General features: G+C 39.7%; 3 protein-coding genes across 7 annotated transcripts in view; 1 reads left to right on the top strand and 2 right to left on the bottom strand.

Annotated features, from left to right (window-relative positions):
* ppp1r7 (protein phosphatase 1, regulatory (inhibitor) subunit 7) overlaps positions 1 to 21,929 on the top strand; it is a 109,919-nt gene that overhangs the window by 27,292 nt on the left and 60,698 nt on the right. The window lies entirely within an intron of this gene.
* Positions 446 to 4,535, bottom strand: espnlb (espin like b). Its single transcript, XM_069687578.1, has 6 exons — positions 4,521 to 4,535; positions 4,036 to 4,171; positions 3,590 to 3,708; positions 2,196 to 2,360; positions 1,670 to 2,053; positions 446 to 1,576 (listed from the first exon to the last, which is right to left on the bottom strand). The coding sequence occupies exons 1-6, from the start codon at positions 4,533 to 4,535 to the stop codon at positions 446 to 448; spliced, it is 1,950 nt and encodes a 649-aa protein (XP_069543679.1).
* Positions 8,050 to 21,929, bottom strand: part of kif1ab (kinesin family member 1Ab) — a 28,551-nt gene continuing 14,671 nt past the window's right edge. For 3 of the 5 annotated variants that reach the window (XM_069687579.1, XM_069687583.1, XM_069687581.1), the window contains 23 exons: positions 21,777 to 21,895; positions 21,550 to 21,635; positions 21,289 to 21,424; positions 20,707 to 20,890; positions 20,123 to 20,213; positions 19,759 to 19,877; positions 19,596 to 19,651; positions 18,952 to 19,060; positions 18,751 to 18,817; positions 18,471 to 18,555; positions 18,251 to 18,356; positions 17,960 to 17,983; positions 17,696 to 17,810; positions 16,639 to 16,772; positions 16,450 to 16,511; positions 16,198 to 16,343; positions 15,324 to 15,512; positions 15,128 to 15,199; positions 14,288 to 14,397; positions 13,438 to 13,557; positions 12,936 to 13,128; positions 12,725 to 12,843; positions 8,050 to 12,106 (listed from right to left, as the gene is read on the bottom strand). In XM_069687579.1, the coding sequence (XP_069543680.1) occupies positions 12,049 to 12,106; positions 12,725 to 12,843; positions 12,936 to 13,128; positions 13,438 to 13,557; positions 14,288 to 14,397; positions 15,128 to 15,199; positions 15,324 to 15,512; positions 16,198 to 16,343; positions 16,450 to 16,511; positions 16,639 to 16,772; positions 17,696 to 17,810; positions 17,960 to 17,983; positions 18,251 to 18,356; positions 18,471 to 18,555; positions 18,751 to 18,817; positions 18,952 to 19,060; positions 19,596 to 19,651; positions 19,759 to 19,877; positions 20,123 to 20,213; positions 20,707 to 20,890; positions 21,289 to 21,424; positions 21,550 to 21,635; positions 21,777 to 21,895 (2,500 nt within the window). In that variant the 3' untranslated portion in view covers positions 8,050 to 12,048. The remainder of the gene's footprint in view (positions 12,107 to 12,724; positions 12,844 to 12,935; positions 13,129 to 13,437; positions 13,558 to 14,287; positions 14,398 to 15,127; positions 15,200 to 15,323; positions 15,513 to 16,197; positions 16,344 to 16,449; positions 16,512 to 16,638; positions 16,773 to 17,695; positions 17,811 to 17,959; positions 17,984 to 18,250; positions 18,357 to 18,470; positions 18,556 to 18,750; positions 18,818 to 18,951; positions 19,061 to 19,595; positions 19,652 to 19,758; positions 19,878 to 20,122; positions 20,214 to 20,706; positions 20,891 to 21,288; positions 21,425 to 21,549; positions 21,636 to 21,776; positions 21,896 to 21,929) is intronic. The other 2 variants (XM_069687580.1, XM_069687582.1) reach the window with 1 other exon arrangement.

Below are 21,929 nucleotides of genomic sequence, written 5' to 3'. Positions count from 1 at the left end.
CTTATTCTATTTTAAGTGTATTTTTCTACCAATTCTTTGCTTTCACCAAATGACAAAGTATTTTATACTGCAATATCATAATATTACTTTTGTATTCGAAGTATCTTCCATAACTTTACAGATCACTTTCCCCTGAGTAGCAATGGAGTATAAACAAAGTCAACTGATTGCCGTCATCGAGTTGTGTAAAATGTTTTCTGTGTTTCTGCTGCATTTTTAAAGGAAACTCATAAACGTCATCTTATGGTGCTACAAATGGTGCTACAAAAAAAACCACAAGACTGGATGCAGGAGGCTTATGCAAACTAAGTCTGTGTCATGTTGGTTTGCAGCAATAGTGCATCAGTACTGCAGCAGATGCTATTTTATTGGGCTTCCAACAATTTGCCAAAATGAGCAAAGTGAGCACATCAACATCACTTTGTGGAAAAAAGTCCCACAAGACCTAATGTTCAAAATCAAAGAGCTCCGCCTCCTTCTCTTTCCAGAAAGCAAAACTGCGGTCAATGTATTTGCAAATATCTTCATTGTTGTAACAGGAAAAGTTTGTGTCACTGCTACTCTCATCAGGAGTAGCACTTTGAACTGTGACCTTGGGCACCAATATGGAATCTGGCAGCAGTGATGACGACGACGATGATGACGATGATGAAGGACAGCGGCATTGTCTTGATTCACCAAAGAAGCAAACTTTGATGTCCTCAAAGCCATTGCACCACTGGCGCCTCCCAGCCTGGATCTCCTGGAGAACGGCCTTGTGGAAGTCCCGCACCTTCTCCCATGGGAAACTGCCGACATGGTCAAAGACTTCGAAGCAGAGGAGATGCCTCATCTTCCTCTCCTCGGGTGACAACTCTTGCTCCAAGATGTGGAAGTAACCAAGCATAAAGAGGTCAAGGGTCAAACTGTCGTGGCTCACTGCAACACCATCCACATCTGGCAGGAACTGCTCAGGGGAGTAGGTTACCTGAGGGGAAGCATTTTCTGAGTCAGAGGAGGACAAACAAGAAGTTTGAGCGTCTTTGAGTTCATGTTTATTCCTCCAGGAGTTTAGCATTTTGTCCACAGCACCTCGTTGTTGGCAGAACTGAAACATGGAGGTGATTTTCTGTTGGGGCTGGGCTGCTGTCACTCTTCCTGATGCTCCAACTTGTCCCTGTCTCTGCCTCGCTGCTCTCACTGAAATAGCATATGCAGACTTCTTCCAGTAGCTCAGGAACAGCACCACTATTCGCTCTTTTCGTAAACTGGTAGTCTCCATTACAGGTAAAAGTTTTCTAGGAGTTTCACATCGGCTGGCCTCACAGTTAAGACTAAGGTTGTGGTTGTTATCTCCTGAAGCTCCAACCCCCACCTGGCTCGTCAACCCCTGTCTCCCTTTTACAACTCCAGCAAAGGGATAAATGCCACCAATCTGACCCTCAAAGTTGGATCTGAGGTTTCTCACTGACACTCCAGACTGTTGGATCTCCCTCTCCACCCTCTCCTGCCGTGCTCTGCCGTAGCTGTTGCTCTCCAAGCGATGGCTAAAAGCAGATGCCATCCCTATGTGTGGTATCCGACATCCACTGGAGGTCTCCACATGTGCTGGGTCTAGGCCCAGCTGCACCACTCTCTGCCCTAAATCAACTCCTGAACCATCTTTTATCCCCTCCAGCATTCCTGTCACTGTCCTCCTCTCACTGTCTTTATCTGTGGTTTGAGCCAGATTAGCAACCAGCAGAGACATACTCTTAACAATCTCTGAAACACGACTGCACCAGGCTGGCAAAGTCGGATGCTTTTTCCCCTCAGAGTCCATCTTTTGCAGGACCTCTTTGTTGAAGGAAATATTGACAATAGGATCAGGTAAAATTGACCTCAGCTCCTCAGTCAGCCTGGTCAGCTCCAGCTCATAGGCCTGGCAGTGTTTCTGCAGTGAAACAGACTCAATCTGCTGCTGCAGGTACGCCAGGTCATCCTCTGTTAGGAGCTCACCGAAAGGCCCCAAGACTGCGTTGTGAGCTTGGGAGTACTTCCAACCGTCCATTGGCAGGTAGCCGTTAGGCCTATCCTGTTAGTAGGAAATAAGAGATTTCAGCAAACAGTCCAGAGAGATGATTTTTGTCAAAGAAATGGTTCAGCATTTTGGGAAATATCCTTCTTTGCTTTGTTGCCTTTTGCACATACAGTCCAACAGAGCCGATGAAGAGTACCTGTCTCCTCTGCTCCTCCTCATCCTGCAGCCTGACCTGCAGCTGCCGCACCATCACCTGCCGCTTCCACTCTGCGATGGGGCATCCAGTTTCATCGTGAGTTGGCACCAGGGAGTCGATGTCAGCCAGGATGACATCCACTATTGGTAACTCCTCCAGCTCCTCCTCACTGTCAAGCTTCTATCAGCGTTCAATAGTGTAAGACACAGTGACACTGCTGAGCTCTGGGGCCACATTAGTTAAGATTAAAAAAAAAATCACTGTGATAACATCCTCACAAACCTATTTTTATGAAACTTTGTGGGGTTCTTTGAAATCCTAGGTAAATAAACCAAACAACTGTGGGCTAGAAGTCAAAATAATATAAAGAATTACATATATATTTATATCACATAAATAAGCATCAATGTAAAGACCCTTTTGAGTACGTACGTGCCTTCATACTGACAAGTATGAAAACATGCAGTGAACTACAAGTACCTGGATGGTGAACTCCAAATGGTCCACAAATTGAGGGTAAAACGCTGGACACTATTTGCCCTCAACGGTCTTCATGTTGGCAATATAGCAGAAAAGGAGAGACCACAGATATAAAGTATTTTCTAACTGTGGCAGGTATGTTGGCAGGTAATGCATTCAAATGTTTCGGTTATTTCTCGTAAGGGTAGAACAGCAGTGTGCTGTTTGGGAAAACACTACCCTGTTGAAATTTAACAACTACACAAGTCAGTGTATTAACATGTAAAAGTACTTGAGTGTACCGAGGGAAGTACGTCATTTGGAATACAGCCCCGATTGTCTGTTTGCTAAACCCTTCCCTGTAACAGTGATTGTCCAATCAAAGCTTATTAACCATTATTAATCAAAGCTGGCAGTCCTGTCAAGCTTTGAATTTCCCAACATACCAAAGTGGTGTGTATGGGGGTGTAGTAAAAGTGACATGTAGCATCTCAGGAGTTTGGAGGGTGATGTCATGAGTGTAGCCATCGAGTGCAAATATAAGAATCGCTTACAGGTTTTTCTTTTTAAAACAAGTGAGCTGGAAACATGAAAAATTTATCTGGAGTCCCACAGAGTTTCCATTTAGTTATCCAGCTCTCTACAGCTTCTTATATTGTTCTGTAAATGGAAAAATATGCAGAATAAAAAACCTGGCATAGCAACAGTGGTGGCAACAGTAAATAATGGGACAGTGCTTACAAAGGAATTAGCCTGAATAGGTTGTGAGTTTTTTGCAGTAAGAAATTAAATACTTAAGCATCAAATTCTCAAAATGTAAAGTACCGTTCTTGTTTTACACTTTGTTAATTAGTTCTAATTTGTCCTGAAGGAAATGTCAGTCATCTTAATACGGGGTTCATGTTTGTCTTTTAATGCCGTGCCAGCCAGCTCACCGTTTGTCCAGTGAAGACTGCGGTGAAGCCAGCCTGCCTCAGAGACTTAATAGACTTCATTTGAGACATTAGCGTGAGGTCCCGCTCTGGAGGCCTCAGATGATTGAGCGATGTCACCACTGTAAACAAATACAGCAAAGGTAAAAGGTCAAACATTCAACCCCAAAATACATTTTTATATCTTTCTGTTGACTGAAACAGTATGTGTGTACGAAATATTGTGGTTCGTGTTGGTTCACTTTCAGTTACATTGATTTGGTTTAATATAGTTATTTTCCAAAAGGCAGACAGCTAGTGCAGCCAACATGGTTGTAGTCATATAATAAGCAAAAAATAAACAGCAACATGGATGACAGCAGTTCTTTACCAACATAATGACTGCATCCACACTCCTGAAAATATTGTAACACAATGAAATGTAATTATGGGGTCTCTATGGTGATCACCTGAGGAGGCCACCTGCACATGCTGGATGGAGCCTGTGGTGAGTTTTTTTGAAGTGCCAGCAGGGGTCACAGGGGAGGAGGTCACAGCAAGTGGGGTGGGGTGGCGAGGCAGGGGCAGCACCTCTTTTACTGGCTGCTGGGGACACACACAGAGCAGGGAAGTGCAAAGCTTTGAGGGACAGATCTCCAAAATAGAAAACTTCATTTTAGTGAATTACTTTAAGGCTTTGGTTCTCAAACTGATGACATCAACTTTTAGCATTCAATTTTTTTCAATGCAGACAATTTGATCAGCAGGGAAACAATATGGCTTCCTTTTTAGCAAATTATTATAAGAGACTGCAGTAATTACTGACTTCATTGGGTACGTATTTGACGAGCAAATGTGTCTGCTCTGAAAAGGTATTTATTTTCTTCTACATGTTTGAGAATCATTGCTCTGAGGTAAAGCTTTTGTTTCAGTCCCTATACTGATGACTGGTCACCTTATTGTTCTCCATGTTAATTCTGCTCATCCACACTTGTTGTTTCAAAGCTGCAGGAGCTCCTCTTTCTGAAAATTCCAAGAAATAAAACACATAAAACACGAGGATCCCACTGGTGGAGTAATGTGACGCAGATCACACAGCTCTGAAAGGCTCCAAAGTAATCTGCTGAAAGACTGAGACCCCCTAATGGCACAAACAAACACACAAAGTTAATGTAAAGACACGGTCCACAGCTCGCAGTACTTGTACTAAAACAATAAGTGGTGAAACTGGAACCTGGTCAGTGACTGTAGTGTAGCCCACACACAGCGCAGGAGAAAGCGTGTTAGAGTTTGGAGAGACATGATATCCTGCTTCAGGTATCCTTCCTGATTCACAGGATTTCTTTCACAAGCCTCATGGCATTCAGCAGCCCAAATACTACACAGACAATTACAAGGCTCTTCACAATTACAAGCATATCACAGTGCAAGAATCACATGCCTTTTCAGAGGTAACTGGAAAAGCTTTCTGCTCAAAATACTGCTCTAGAACTTTGAAAAGCTTAATGTTATTAGTAGTGCTATTATATAATAACTAACTAATGAAATAACACTTATATGTTGTATTTACAGACCACATGTTTTTGTTCCTCCTAAATAAACATTGGGTGCAACATACTTACAGCTGTTTGTAACTTATTATTGCTCCACATCTTTGTCAGGGCACTCTTTAAAAAAATAAATAAATAGAATCCCCTTTTTGAAAAAATACACTCCTCACATAATTACATATTTTTTGTATTATTTAAAAAAGTAGTAGAAAAAAAGCTTAACTTTACATACAGCTCAAAAGATATTCAAAAGGTTCTCTTTTCATATGACATTATATCACTTTTAGCAAATACATGTTCCTCGTTCAAAATACCTAATTCTCTAATTTTCAATACTAGAGGTTTTTCTTCCATTCATGTTAATCAAAATGTGTGTAATACTTACAAATATAGTCCTGGAATTGTTGGAATCACCAACAATGTGACAGAGGACAGATGAATGCTGGCAGGTTGAAAAATAATAATAATAATAATAATAATAATAATAATAGTAACAGAGAGAAAAGGAAAGTAATAATAGAAAAGATTGAATAATAAGGCAAAAAAAATCCAGAGGCCAATGTGAGCCCTTCACCCAGTAGCAGCTAATAAACAGTAAGACCAAGGAGCAGCATCACCTGGACCCAAACCTCAGATGGGGGTCCTTCTTAGTGTGCATAATTGAAGAGGTGGGATAGGGTGACCTGGATCTGGAAGTATAGAACAATATCACTGTGAATGTATGCAGGAGACAGTCTACTGTAGACAGCTGACCACACCTGCTCTGCTCAAATGTGTGTGAAAGGCAGAAGATGACAGTTAAATAACATACATGACAGCTTGAACACTACTTGAAGCATGTGTAATTTCTTTGCCTCTCCTAAGACCAAGATTTGTCTTTGGGGCAGCAGAGAGTTTTCTATTATTATCATTATTTACATTAATTAGTTTGACATTAACTAGTGGTTTCTGTCACGATAGTAACCCCTGTTGGCAAGGCTCTTTGGCAGTTTAACTGACATTGATACGGCCGCCATTTTCTCAGATATGTGGGCATATTTTTTTTTTATTACCTCCACCATGGAGTTTTTTTTTGGTTTTTTTTTTCACTGCTTCTTTGTTTGTCAGCGTGGTTACGGCAAAAACTACCCGCACGCTATTTCATGAACATTGGTAGTATGGTGTAGCACGGGCCAAGGAAGAACTTTGGTTTGGATCGGAATCACAGGGTGGATGCACAAATTAGTTTTTGCTTTCATTAACATTGCAAGGGGCATCCAGCCTGCTAAATGTCAATCATCTTAAAATCCAGTAGATGTCAGTAAAGTTCAATCGTGACAAAACATAGGCCATTCTAGAAAAACACTGACTACATATCTCAGTCCACATTTACAGGTACCAGTAATCATCTGGGTTACACATTTACTCAGGTGCAACAGCTGAGATTAGATGTGAGGCTTCAGCTTGACACCATCAAAAACAGTATTTTAACACCAATTTAATAGTTTTGAAAAAACTATCCAGACATATTGTATATAGTGGATGTAGTAGCTGATTTGTATAGAAGAGTGGACTATTGGCCTTGACAGAGGTCTGTGCTCTCTGAGTGCCCTTCTAGTTTTAAGTGTGTTGAGCTCAAGGCAAAGCTGTGCATCTACACTACATGCATGGTGAGAGCACATAAAGGTAGTTATGTAAAGAGAAAAATAACACATGTTTGAACATTTAACCCTCATTACATTGAAAAGACGTACAGTACTAAAAAGTACCAGTTACCAAACGTTTTGTTCAGTGGCCAGCTGAGAGGCAGCAGCCTCTCACTCAGTCCTGGGCCTTTGTGTCAACGTATTCCTGCCTCTGTTATTAGGGGATTAGTCTGACTGGCTCTGCTGCAATGGAGCACATGGTGAGTACATAATCAATAATGGAAGGCTGCACAGCCTCACACAGGCTCGCACATGTGGTCACCCTGAGCGAAGTACAAACTGTTACACAACAGACATTAGAAGAACATTATGATACATGTTATCCATATAAGGTTGTTCTGTCAGCAGAAAAAACAACTGTGTTGTTTCGGTCGTGTTTTATAAGACTTGTTTTCATACGTTTATCCGGCAGAGACCGGACAGAGCAAGAACAGCCATTTGGGGAACATTAAGGGCTGCAGAGAAGTAACCGATCAACTGAAGGTAAACGCTTCACCTGGTTTGCCCTCCTCTGCTTTTTACTACTCATGCTGCAGTGAAAAAAAAGTGACAGCCACATACATTATTTGAACCAGACTGCTGGACATTAACAAAATACATCCCACTTTTTAGAATCTGTTATTTGATGAATAAATGGCTTTAATATGACAGTAATATATCAGACAACTGACAAAAATGGACTGATCTATGCTTTCCAGAACAGTATAAGTAATATTTAGAAGTTTAAAATGAACGAGGGACAGTAGTTTTTATCAGTTTGTATAGACCTATTTCAGGATATACTCTAGGACAAGTCATATGTGCGACATGAAGTCTCAGAAAAGTTGATACTATTCCTTTTCATCATAATTTTTCATCTGTTTTTAATTGCAAAATGAAAATAATGTCTGCCTCTGAGGCTTAGACACAATAACAGCAATCTAAATTTTGTTGTTATAAACTTGCAGAAAAATGTAAGACAATTATTTAATTAATCAGTAACTTAAAAGGTATTGGGATTTCAGGGATATTATATTCATAATGATGTTTTATAAGCATAACTATGACCATTTTACCTGGATGGTGCATCCCAGTGAGACTTTGTAGAGTTAACAGCAGGGGACCAGAAATCTAACCCTGAGGAACTCCACACACACATTCTGATTGAAATCATATACAACAAAGTTTTAAACACCATCTACTGTGATTAATGTGAACAATGAAAAACTGATAACGGCAACAATCAAACACATCACATTCAGATGTTGCATAAGTTTCAACACTCATTTATTTATTTGACTTATTTTTTTCTTGACAACTTTTGTTATGTCCACAGACATGAGAAAGAACTCCAGAACACTCAAAAGATAAACGTGAGCACTGAGATTAAGACCTTATCACAGGCTGAAACCTGTTTCTGCTTCTGCCAAGCACCTCTGAGCAAGAGTACAGACCAGGGAACATCGACAACGAGGACCACCTCACCCACACCGAGATGAGATGCACAAAACCGATCCCCGATCAGCACTCTTCACTCTCCGTTGACACTTGGCAAAGCAGCAGGTCAGTTATTCTTATTCATCATGGTATACAGAGGAAAAGAGAGTTAATATCATCTGTGTGATGAGACCCAACACAGAAATCTCCATTTATATACAAGACAGAGCCAAGAGGAAGGTTTCCAGTTAATCATAACAAGGATCATGAATGACAATACTTTACAAGCAGCACTTCGGGGTGGAAAGCTGTTGTCATTAGCAAGCGGTAAGGCAGGAGAAGGGGACAGGGAACAGCAGAAGATAAGTGGACCTGCATGCTTCGATCCAGAGCTATGACAGTTAAAAAGCAGCCAAATATAAAATAATCAACTCATGTACCTTTCGACAATTACCGGCCAGCACACTGAAACTATCTCACAAAGTGTTTTTTAACATGATACCCTTGAGCTATTAGGGCTGGAAGCATTGCAAGTCATCTGCCGGTTGTAATGTAAAAAGTCAATGCAGTTTGGTGTTGTTGTGTTGTTTTGACTGCTTAAGCAAAAATCGCACAGACTCTAATCTTCTTCTCCTTTCAAGACAGGGCCATAATATTTTTTTTGTAAAACAGAGCAGTCTTTTACATATATTATAAAAAACATCATGATACAAAATCATATTAAATAAAGATGCTTTGTGCATAAGTGCAATAGATTTTTAGAACATAATTTATGCTTCAGAACTTTATAAATAAAACTTTCCATTTGTCTTCTGTACCAGCAGACAACACACAGAATATATATATAAGCATTTTACAAATCAAAGTTGATTATATCAAGAAGACCCAAAACATTCAGAAATAAATGACCTGACAGGATGTTATTTAAAGATTAAAAAAAAAATAGCCACAGAATCTACAGATTTGTTGTAAAAAGTTAAATATGACTGGTCAGAATCAGATTTCCCACATACCTTCACAGCATTAGGCTGCATTGCTCAACAGGTTGGCTGGCCTGTGGCACAGAGTCCTAAATCCTTTCTGTTTTCTGACTTTGAGTCAGGTTTGCCTCCTCAAAAACACTGATCATAACCAGTCACAAAGAAAACAAGAGGAAAATGGGAAAGGCAGACTGGTTGATTGACCAGGCCTTTAGGATAAAATGAACAGTTTTTTCTCTTGAAAATGCATAACAAAGTCTACCTTAATAAATATATGACCTTATATTGTAATTTTAACATGATAAAGTAAAAAAAAAAAAAAAAAAAAAAAAAGTCATTTAATTTCACCTTAAATTGATTTTGAAGCAATATTTGGGGCCATCTTGGTTCAATGAAGACAGACAAAAGCAACTCGAAACCATCCCTGGAGGTGAACGCCATAACGACAACAACTAGTCATACTATACCGGTTTCTGACACAAGCATCAGGCTGTCAAATATCTAGCAGCTACAGTACAAAAGCAGAGAGGGAGATTGCTTTTAAAGGCAACATTTACAGTCCATGGTAATGAGATATACGCCGTACTGTACTGTTACAGGCTATACCAACATAGTATAGAGGATCATTGATAATATTCACTCTCCAAAACATTGACATAGATGAAGAAAATAAAAAAATATCAAGAGCATCTACTGTTACTCTACATAAAAGCTTAATCGTGGACACATGTAACTAACTGAAGCACTAATGCTGAAGACAATGACGAAGAGGGGAGAGAAGAAAAAGAGGTGAAGAAAGGGAGGCACTATCTGGTGCATGGACAACACTCTTGTCCACTCAAAGCAACTGCCCTCAACAGGTTACAGGTCCATGGTCAATTACAACTTTGTCCTTTCTAAGCTACAAGAGGAGTCTTAACTAGTGAAGCTATTTAATGTAGCAACTCTGCTGGCCCATAACAGACAGAATAAGTGCTTGTTTGATTTTAAAAAAAAAATTGTGAACCACACACAGTACAGTTGTCCTCCCAATTTGACATATCAAATATAATAAGTCAATGTAGATATGATTTCTTTTGTTTAAAAGAATAGTGTAAAATCTTTGGGAAACTTGCTTCTTTGATTTTGCCAAGAGTTAGAAGAGATGTAAAGGTTATGTATATAACCAAAGTTCTGTGAGGGAGGGAAACTCTGTACACATTAGTGTTTGGATTAATCCAAGTGTATAAACAGAGATTCATATGAGACAGATACCCCTTTCATATCAATCCCTTAAATATGGAGCTGGAGCTGGTCGGGAGATGATTAACTTAAAGACAAGGAAACGGGGACATTGCAAGGTAACAAAAGTCCACCAACCAGCTCCCCTAAAGCTAACCAGTTCACGTTATCCTGCATCTTGTTTGTATCGTTATTATGCTGGGAGTCTGTGTCTGACCAAGACATAGTCCTGCAAATCACAACTTCTCATTTAATTTAATTTATATATCAAACAAACAAGATACTGTTTGTAATTTAGTGAGCTTTAGAAGTGGTGCAAGGACTATTTTTTTTTTTTTTAAGTTTTCTCTCTGTTTCCCATCTTTGTGATAAGATAAGCTAATCATCTCCTGGCTTCACCTTCATATTTACCATACAGCCATGAGAGTGAAATCCTTCTTCTCATCTAACTCTCAGCAAGAAGGAGACAAAGCAAATTCCCCAAAATGTTTAAATCCCAATAATACGCAAAACCTGTCTGCTAACACAACTGCACAGTGCACCGTGATTGAAACATTTAAAACAAGAAAACAACGCTTTGGTTAAAATAAACTGAGTAAATGATGTGAGACATTAACTCAATAATAATAAAGTGCCATGCAACAAAACTGTAAGTGGTCCTGTCACAGATAAACAACAGTGCAGAGAACTTACAATAGCAACAATAAACAACATTTTCCTTAGTGGTTATACCTATAAGGGATTATGTTGAGAAAAAAAAAAAAAGCACATACCAAGAACAAGGCAAGGACATGAGTTAGTGCCTTCAGTTTTTGTGGAACCAGTTAAAAAATAATGACACAGGAACAACAGCTTACCCTTTTGTCCTAACGAGTCCCTCCTTATGCTACTTCAGTGTTAAAATGATGGAGCAACAGCAAATTAGCTCTTTGCTATCTGAAACCTCTTCAGTGAAACAAATACTCTATGCTGTAGAGCACCAAGCCGATCCAAACTGAGGTAATGTACAGTGTACGTATGGTGGAGCTTTCATCTATGGATTTAACACACTTCTACACGGAGACACATCCACTCTCATGTTTTCTTTTTCCCCTTTACTTGATGCTGTTAATGGTAGATGGTTAATGTTTGGTTTACAACTGGGACATACTTTCAGTCATGGTAGGTGAGGGAGGGACCGGCCACATACTATCTTTTTACAGGGAACTAGTGGCCTCACTGATGACAAGATTTCTACAAGTACATGAAAAGTAATCAGAGCTAGTCCCAGTGCCCAACAGAGGTGAGTTATTTAACAGGTTTGGGTGACTAGTTGTTCTTATGAATTATTTTAATGGTCAGAGGGGAGCACACCATGCAGGGTTTGAGGTGATGATTGCAAAAAACGACAATAGATGGTCTTATTGGGTTTTGAAATTAGCGATAGAGAGATTTTTGGGAGTGGGGTGGTCATCACGTAGAAGGATATCTAAATGGTTCTATGGATGAGTTTGTTACATGGTCTTTGTTCATTAGAGCAGGATGTTGAGCTGAGCATTCAGATTGTATTGTTTTTTTTGGTTGGTTGGTTGGTTGGTTGGTTGGTTGGTTGGTTGGTTGGTTGGTTGTTTTCCACCAGGCTGGTTCACCTCTCACATCCTCTGAGCAGAAGGAACCGAGTGGATCGACTTTCTCCTGGAGAGCTTCGACCTGAGGGGAGGAGATCAAGAAATTTGTGAAATGGAGAAGTAAGGAAATACTAGGTTGTTCACATTTGGAAAGCAAATTTAAAATCAACTGTATATATTAACACTTTGTTTTTTTAAATTTCCCGTATTGGATGATTGGCAAGCTTGTTTACGATTTTGGATACTCAGCTGATCTGCTGTGCGCCAACAAAATGCCTCCCTTGGTCAGCGGTTCCCAATGTGGGGGTTAAGACCCCTCAAAGGATCCCAAGAAAAATGTGAGGGGTCACTAGGTACCGCTGTTTCTCAAGATAATGTTTATTTTTATATTTTGATTCTGTTCTCGTAAATTACTGGATAATTTCACTTAGCCAAGATAAAATTAATAACCTAATAATAATGCAAAAAATAGTTTGTCCGAACTGCTCACAGCTCCTGTCCTCACTATGGTTATAATATTGATGACGTGATGGTCATAGGTATACGCTACTTTATTTAGAAGGGCTAAAAGCCAAAGGTTGGGAACCACTGTCTTCCCACTGTCATTTACAAAACATGTCAGATTCTTTTAAGGAAACTTTAGAAAACTGTTCGGTTGTTTTAAGGTGTATTTTCCCTTTACAGTTCCTCCATCACTCACCTGATGGTGCCGGCTAACAGAGGATTAAAAGCATACAGCCAGTCATGCATCTCTTTGTCATTGGTGGCCTGCAGCAGTATCCCACGATGCTCAGTGCACACAGCAAACGTGTTGGGAGTCTGAAGAAATGAAATATGCTGAGGTTACTTAACTTGACGAGCTTTAATGTATGTGTATTCTGTTTCACTGTTGAACTGAGGTTTGATCATACCCGCAGTAATGTCTGCTTGTCTTCACTGTATTCCACCTTTGCAGACGACAGGTTGATGACGGCTCTCTCCACGCTGTCCCTCTCGCTGCGGTACAGGTAGACGTAGGGCCTGCGCACCACCACGTAACGCTTCACCCAGCCGTTGGTGTGGGGCTCCAGAAAGTGCAGGTAGCCCTTCTTTGACACAATGGGACTACAGAGGATGAAGGAAAAAACATATGTTAAGACAAAATGAACAGCCTGTCCAAAGAGTTAAATATTTTGGGAAATTATTTGGAGGATCATGAAGCAAAATTCTTGGGCTGCAGATCACTAGTGACGTGTGTTTGGGTGATCTGCCAGAAATGACAAATGCCTCCTGAAAAGGATTTACACATTTCAAAATATAAAGACCTAAAATTATGTTTGTTCTACAAATAAAAAACTGCAGATTTTGCAGTTTACAAATAAATTCAAATACTTTTCACAGTGAGTCTAAATCAAGTATTGCGTGTGATCTGACCTGACACGGATCTCTTGTATGTCAGGAACAAAGGTGCATCCTCTGAACGCTTTCTTTCTGTCCACTGGGCTGTACGGGTCCAGATCTGGTGTGGACGCTCCTGAACTGGGATCAGTGTGTCTACACAACATAAAACAACACGTCCACAATGTGTCCACAAGAAGGAACACGGTTCAACTAACCACTATTGTGTGAATGAGGCATAACAAGTAAGACACAATTAAGATAATGATACAAAACCTCTCAAGTCCTGTAAATGCACTAATAATAGGAATAATAGGAATAAAAATCATATGTTCCATCAGAAACATTAAATACAGATTATGTTCTTCTTTAAAATCACATTTGTGATAATTATACACACATCCTTTCAACAACAAATCTCTCATCTTAGCACCTCTCTATGTATTGCTTGTGTTTTCTGTTAAATGCTATCAAGTCATCATTTTCAGACTTTGTCTTTTTTTAATGCTGAAAGGTAAAATGAAATGTAATAACACCTCTTGTATGATACCATTTGACATGATTAAGCCGATACCAAATTTATGACAAGCTTTAACACGGGCATTTCTAAGCATTAGGGTGTGATTGTTTCGAATAAAAATCTTCCGCTAAAGAAAAGAACAAATTTTACACTTTCAGAAGCAACAACTGCAGTTTTTCTGGAGAAAATGTGAAGTTTAAGATCTATTACTATAAGTACTTGATGACAGTTGATGTTAATTTATATTGAAAATCTGACATACTGCTCATAAAATATCAGACCCAAATTGCACAAAAGCACTTCTTAAGTCTTGGAAAAGCTATATTAAAATGATGCTTTAAAGATTAAAAGGATCCATTTCGTTACCTGATGTCATAATGTCCCTCGACCAATGAGGGGCAGGTAGAGGAGGGAGTGAGTGTGCTCAGTCCAGATGAGGATGACTCTCTCATTAGCGATGCGGACATCTCAGAAAGCTAAAAACACACCCGCACACACACACCGAAACAAGAATAACACAAGACAAGAGGGACAAAAACAGATACAGACAAAACATACCGGCAAACAATTAAGCACGGACGACACAGACATGCATTCAGAAAACAACCCAATTAGAAAGTTTGTCATTTTCTAGCAGTGTATTGTAAAACCACCACAGAAATGTAAATCCTCAATATGTCTAAGAGCCCCTCGCTGGTTAATATGTTTAAGAGGTCATGCAGGAGTGTTATTATGTTAGTGGAAGCTTCGCAGTCTCTGAAAAAGAGGGACAGTGAGGGATGAGGTCGGGGAAAGAAGGAAAGGGACACTAAGGGATTCTAAGGTATAACTTGTGAAAACATGGGTTTTGTAATACAGAATTAATCAATAGAGTCAATGCTATTTTGAAAAAAAAATATAGCATTGATTGGCATGTTTCATCCAGCTAGTTCAAACAAACAAATAAATAATATTTAACCCAGGTCTTGCAGGGTGGTTATAAGACTGAAAATAAGGTTAGAACTTAGTTAATATGACATTTTCTGGGTTAAAAAAAAAGAGCAGAATTTCTACTGAAAAACTAAAAGAATGATGAATGGATGCATGAGCAGAGAGTGACTGAAGAGGAAGACTGGGGGGCTTAAATAATTTTGTTAAGGTACAGCTGTAAACATTAGGTTCAGAAGGATTAACGGGCCGGGTTAGAGGGCCTAGGCTGGGGCTCACCTTGCTCTCACTGGCACTGCTGCTCACCTGGCTGTACTCCCTGTTGAAGGTGTGCATCAGCAGACGCAGACACTGCAAAGAAGAAAGTGAAAAACACCACAAGGTTGTTGTTTGTTTTTTTAGATGATCCTCTGTCTGATTAAAACTACTAAAACATGGAAGAAGTAAACCGGAGAAAAGGAAGTTGTGGAGTCACCTTAGCAGCCAGCTCCCTCTGCCTCTGGTTGGAGCTGTCGAGGGCAGGACTGCTGCCAGGACTGTGGCTGAACACAGGACTCTTTGCAAAGTCGCTGATGTCGCTGCTTTTGTAGAGCGCATCCTGTCCGGCCTGCAGAGTTGCCTCCAGCTTCTCCCTCAGCAGCAGGTAGTGCCTGGTCTTCTCCACCTTAAAAAAACGGCAGAAAATTTCACTTGACGGGTTGTGGTCTCAATGGGAAAGCTCCAAAAACATATATTTGGTAAAGGTGTCATTTCAAGTAGAAAAACTACACAAAATACAGCTCAATGTACACTCGTAATATAGAGAAACTTTCTGTATCAACATTTCGTAGGTAAATCTTTTTCTCAATTTTGTGATTAACGGGCTTAATTCTGTGTTTTCCCATCAATCTCCAGAAGTAAGTTAGTGCAATTTGTCTGTAGTGAGGCAATTCCCAGGGGAAAATATGCCCCTAAAGATGTGCACCTCTCACTGCTGCTCATTAAGTTGATTGCTCTGACTGTACAGAAATAATTGAAGGCGAATCATCATTTTTATCAACTCTATTCTCAAACAGCAACCTGAAAAATCTAAGTGAGGAGACAAAATCAACATTTGAAAAGTGAAGGTGATGCTCCTCCACCCTCCTCAGTGGAAATGCATTCCTGATTTGAATAAACATTCACATGATTGGAGAGAAATGAAAGTCACTATGTCGTCGTGTCATTTTGTCACTGTCCTCAGAAAAACATGAATCGAACTGAAATTAATTTACGATGCTTAAAGTCACAAAATTTACATAACTATGATCTCTATTCATTGTCGTCATCTTTCCACTTTTTTATCGACATCCTCAGTCCAGTAAACTGACCTCCTGCAGTAAACTGAGTTTCTCCAGCTCCCACTGGTGGTCGAGGATGAGGCTGTCACTGCGAGGCCTCCATCCAGCCAGGTTCTCCTCTCCTCGGACGTACGCCACCGAGGTGTCCAAAACGCGCCTGCGGCGACGCTGCATGCCTGATAAAATGGAATAATATTGTCAAGACTTTTAATACGTAAAAAAAATAAACGCTAGTTAAAGAAATCAGGGGTGATTGTCTTGTTTTTTGTAAATCTGCGTCACCTGGACTTCCATTGTCAGCCACATGACATAGAGTGACTTCATAGACTCCTGTGACGCGGTTACTGTGAAGGAGAAGGACAACATTTTGAAAATTAAACTACAAATTAAGATTTAAGAAGATTTTGATATTATAAGATATTGTTGAGAATCATACAACAATTCAGACTGCATGAATCCCTATCTCTGTACCTCTCGGAGGGCCGCAGGCAGCCGGTGCTGAAGAGATTTCTGATGGAGCGGGACGCCGGCAGCTTTGTGTCACGGGAGTAAAACACCATGCAGAAATCTTTGGTGATAACCGTCGGCTGAGTGCAGTTCTCCATCTAGTGAAATTATAACAGATTATGAAAACATTCCTATGAGTGTGAAGAAAAAATTGTTATTCAATGCAATGATCGAATGTTTGGTAGAATTCTGTGAATAACAAATATAATGAAATCAGTGTCACTGATATTCTGCAAGGTTCACATCATCTCAGTTAATCAGCAATTAAAAGCAGTTAAGTGGGAAAACTATCATCAGCCTCTGACTTTTAATTCCCAGTCAGAGTTGTTGGAACTTCTGATACTTATCATACCTACCACCTGATAAAAGAACTACAGAAATGGCTGCAAATGCACCATCGCTGGCAGCCACATCAGAAATAGATAGACACTTTATTTGTCCCTGGCATAATCACATAAGCATTTTATAACAACATGATACTCATAATCCTCATCCACATACCCATGTAGTCAGCAGTAGACATACCAGCAGGCATACCTTGCACCAAACATGTATGACCAGACCAGCTGAACATCTTGCTTAATTTATGTTAAGTTTGTGTTTAAAAACTTAATTGCTTGTGGGACCAAAAATGAACATTTGGATCCGTTTTTGGAGGTGAGGGAGGGGCCTCTTGTCCTCTTTGCATTATTAATCTGTCTCTCTAGATACATTCCTTACTTATTAATGAGATTTCTAGCAGCTTGCTGGCTGTGGTTACCGTTCTTCTGACAGACCTTTTCTGCACTTCAGTGGCATTTCCAAACCAGCGGAGGTTGCAGAACATCAGAACAAAACATCAGTAAAACTAAAACCCTTGTTTCACTTGGTAACGTACTGCTACAACTGTGTGACACAACAGAAGTAGTTCTTTCAATCTGTTTATGTGGTGTGAGGTTGGAAACCTTTGTTCAACAGGCGTTAGAATAGCCTGTTTTTCTTGTTCTTCTCATTCTTCCCTGAATGCATCATTTTCCATTACCTCTAGATAAGCCGAGAGGGTGATGTAGATCTTCTCTGCGTAGGGAGTGACTCTGTTCAGAAGCAGAGAGTTGTGCATGGAGCTGTCCCACGCAGCTTCAAATCGGTAAAAGGTTCTACAGTGAGAAAAATCAAATCTATCATCAGTTTGTACTGGTATGGAAAAAAAAAAGAATTTGTCATCTCATTAAATGCCTGCAAGTAAATGAACATTATGTTCTTCAGTAATTAAAAAGATTAAAAAAAAAAATGATTGTCATTATACCTATGGTCAACTCCCAAGGAGACGCTGCCATTAACAAAGAATAAGGAGAAACGAGATGAATTAGAAACTTTTAACGGAAGCTGTTAAAAGTTTTAACTGAGCAAACAAAGCTGATCCATGCAAACTGAAAAGTGCTTTTAAGGGACATTAAACCCTGGATCTTAAAAGGTGCATTGAAGCAATGTTAAAAAATAATATAAAGCATCTGATCTTTCTGTGGGGTGCAGGTTTGTTCAGTAAAAGAAAACAACGTGCAATAAATTTTAAAAAAAAATAGTCCAGAATTCATACTTGTCGTCATGTTTTGGCCAGAAGTATCCAGAGGACAAGATGTTGAGGGACAGGATGTTGGGGTCTATGATGGTCTCATCAGCCTCTGGTGTGTTTCGAATACGACCTTAAGACAAACAAGTCATGATGAGATCGGCACTTTTTAAGGAGCAGCTTTTGATTTCATATTTTTCAAACTAAAATGTAACTGACTAACTAACGAACCAAAGGTATTACTCACCAATAACCAGCTCCTTCACCTCTTTCCACTCGATGTCATTTCCTGTTTCATGAGCAATGGTAACTGTGATCCTTCTCTGAATGCCCTGCGGAGTCATGAAAGCGGTAATAAAAAATATATTCAATGCAAAGGCAGAGGAGCTGAATATATTTCATAGAGCTTGTTTAACTCTGCTGGTTAAGACGTCACTGATACAGCCATAGATTAGTTTATGATATTTAACACCGTGGAGTCAGAGAATATGAAAACGTGATGGTAATTTGTTGAAATGTGGTCAGACCTGATGTAAGAGGAATGTGCCGTGGCAGGGCATCCCACCCCTGTGGTCGACAACTGCTGGGATGTAGCTGCAGACAGAGAAATAATCAATACGTTATATCTTAACACTCAGATTTGTAAAAGAGCTGTGTGTATTCACTGTACTATTCTTTATGTGTGATTTTATGGTATTTAAGTGACAACACAACCAGATAGGACTCACTCTCCGTTAGCTTCCAGTTCGCAGATCTCAAAGAAGACCATGAGGTCGTATTTGGCGTGACAAGGTCCTGCGGTGGAGCGAGTCAGAGTGCTGAGCTTGGTGGCCGGCACTGGAAGAGCGAAGAGTGAAATGAAATAAATAAAGGGAAATGAATATCAAACTCTTCAATAATTGAACTTTGACAAGGCAAAAACTAAAATAAGTGGATGGTAGTGTTGATAATTAGGTCCTAAAGGAAGTTAATATGATTGTTTTGACTGTTTTTTGACTGTTGATCATAAAACTCTCATTTGGTTTGTTACAAAAGACATTTGTCACTATTTTCACATTTGTTGACTAAACGATTTATCAATTAATCAAGTAAATAATTGATAGACCATTGACTGCCAGGTTAACATGAATGAGGGGAGTTTGTTCTGTTCATCACTGTGAGTTCTTAACCTCCTTCCTTATTTTTCACATATTGAATTATTAATGATTGTTAAGTTTAGAGTACATCATAAATAAAAATTCAGGGCACAAATTCTATGTACAAGAGCTGAAAAGCTGACAGAGATTATGGTGGGGTAAATACATTTTTATACATACCAAAATATATTAATATCGTGAATGAATTAACTGTGTTTGTTATACTCATTGCTGACCTGGTTTGGATAACGGCATTACCCGGGGGAACTGCCTTCTGGAGGGTCTCAGCGGACTGAAAGAAACCAAACATGAAACTGTCAAAAAGTAAACCCATCCAAATATATCAAGTCATGATCATTAAAAAGATAGAGGAAATTAAAGGTCCAATTTCTTCCTGACCTGATTAGATCTTTGCAGAGTGGGGGGAAGGGCTGCTTCTGATAGTGTCCAAACACCTCGAACACAATGGGCTGAGTCTTGATGTACTCCGTGAAGGATTTGGTCACCTCCACTGTGATCTAACAGAGGAGAGAGGAAGTAAAATTCAAATACACCTCTCAGACAGTTGTTTGTTCAGCCTGTTAATGACAAACAGATAACTGAGGAAAAAGTCCTCAAATGACCAGAAGAAATCTGCAGCAGTAGGAGTTTACATTACATTACATTACATTTCATTTAGCTGACGCTTTTATCCAAAGCGACTTACAATAAAAGTTAGTTATGTTTGTTAACAGTAGCACTGAGTACTCTGTTTTCTGCTTACATTTTGTACATGGTAGAAGCCCAGCGGAGGTCCTCTGCCGGTGTTCTTTAGCGGCTCAGTGGAGAAAGCTTCGTCATGACGGTGGATGAAGCTGAAAAAAGTCAAGTCATTACATCGACTGGCCTCCTTTTGTTCTTCAGGCACATTATGTAAATCAAAAACATCAAACTGATCACCACATGTACTGATTAATTAACTGTTAACTGCTAAAACAACAAACATATATAACCAGTTAATATTTTAATTCATATTATTGAAAAATCAGAAAATGTAGTCAGTCAATTCATTTTTTGTAGTAGTTTTGTGCAGCATCTGTGACTGCAGTTTGGTGATTAAACTCTAAAGCAGGACTCACTTTAGATCCAATTTAATGTGGACTTTTACAACAATAATGTGTATTAATATACTATGATTTAATACTAGAAAGTATCATCTTTATTGCAGTTATTTCTTTTCTTAGACAGTTCACAGAAGAAACAGACTGCAAGAGACATTCAATAAGAACTGTGTGGCACTTAAACTACATTCACATCAAACAGACAATATTATTTACAGGACTTTAACGAACACATTGTTGAACTCACTTGAACTGGCAGAAGATGTCGGCGTACTCTGCGGAGATGCTGGAGGCCTGTAAGACGGTGACTCTGAAGGTGAACGTGCTGCCGATCTTCAGGTGGGACAAAGCCTTCTCTGGAGACAAGTCCAGAGGAAGATCCAGACCCAGACCTAAACTCTTCAGTGGGCTTTGAGGAGCCTCCATCGTGGCTTCGTGGCACAGAGGAAGAGATGTAGAGACCCAGAAATGTTGATTTCAACTAATTCATTATATCAGATAGTTCAACTTTGATTCATATTCATTTTTCCTTAGTGATTTTAACGTAGCCACAAGTGGGTGTCTATAGAAGGACAAACACTGAGGTGTGTTAATAATATTAGCTCCTTATATATCCTATGCTATAAAGAAAATAAATGTTGTATCACTGAATTTAGCATGGAGGTTTTTCTTCAATACTTTTGTTTAAGATCCTGAGCTCAAGCTCTGTAAAGGTTGAACTATCATCAATACAGTGTTTAAATCTTTCCTGGCCGGTAAAAAGATTTTCAACGCAGCCATGATCTACAGACTTGTATCTTAAGCAGTCCCTGCACAGATCTCTACTCACCTGCACAGGTGTTGTTGTTGACTTCATCTGCAGAGATTCCTATCTCTGCGTTTTGTCCTTCTCCCTCCACAATTCGCAGCTCCTCCTGGGAGGTGTTGGAGTGTGACATACTACCAGGACACGATTCAGTCTGGAACTGAAACAAGACTCAGCTTTTGCCTCATTTACACTATTAAACATTAATTCCAACTCTCATTTTACAATCTCTACATCTGAGTTTCATTTGATTTTGACTCAGTCAGAAAACACCCGATTGAATACCTTTTCAAACTGTTTGTCCTCGAAGGAGATCTTGGCAGTGCCCGACTGCCTCACACCAGATCCGTAATCAGGAGCCTCTTCATCAGCTAAACGGACACGAAACAGAAGAAAAGATGTTACACCTAAATGTAAACAGTCATTTCCAAGTACAAAACAATTCTAAAGAAAAGCTATCGTGACATGTTCAGCAGCATCTAACCGTGATAAAACCGAATTTCTATTTGTACCTGATATGGCCTGCACAGCCACTCTGAGGAACCCTTTAACCTCTCCTTTCTCGCTGACAATGGCCACGCGATGCACCAGGGGCACCGGGTACAGCAGGTTACTCAGGTACACAAAAGCCCTGAGGAGAAGAGTAAGATTGATGAGGGGGTTTT

The sequence above is a fragment of the Brachyistius frenatus genome, unplaced genomic scaffold (assembly GCF_029030835.1).
Source record: "Brachyistius frenatus isolate BFR_SWC_R1_liver_20210118 unplaced genomic scaffold, ASM2903083v1 Contig_475, whole genome shotgun sequence".
Classification (NCBI taxonomy): Eukaryota; Metazoa; Chordata; class Actinopteri; family Embiotocidae; genus Brachyistius; species Brachyistius frenatus.
This window is presented reverse-complemented; position numbering and strand designations above follow the sequence as displayed.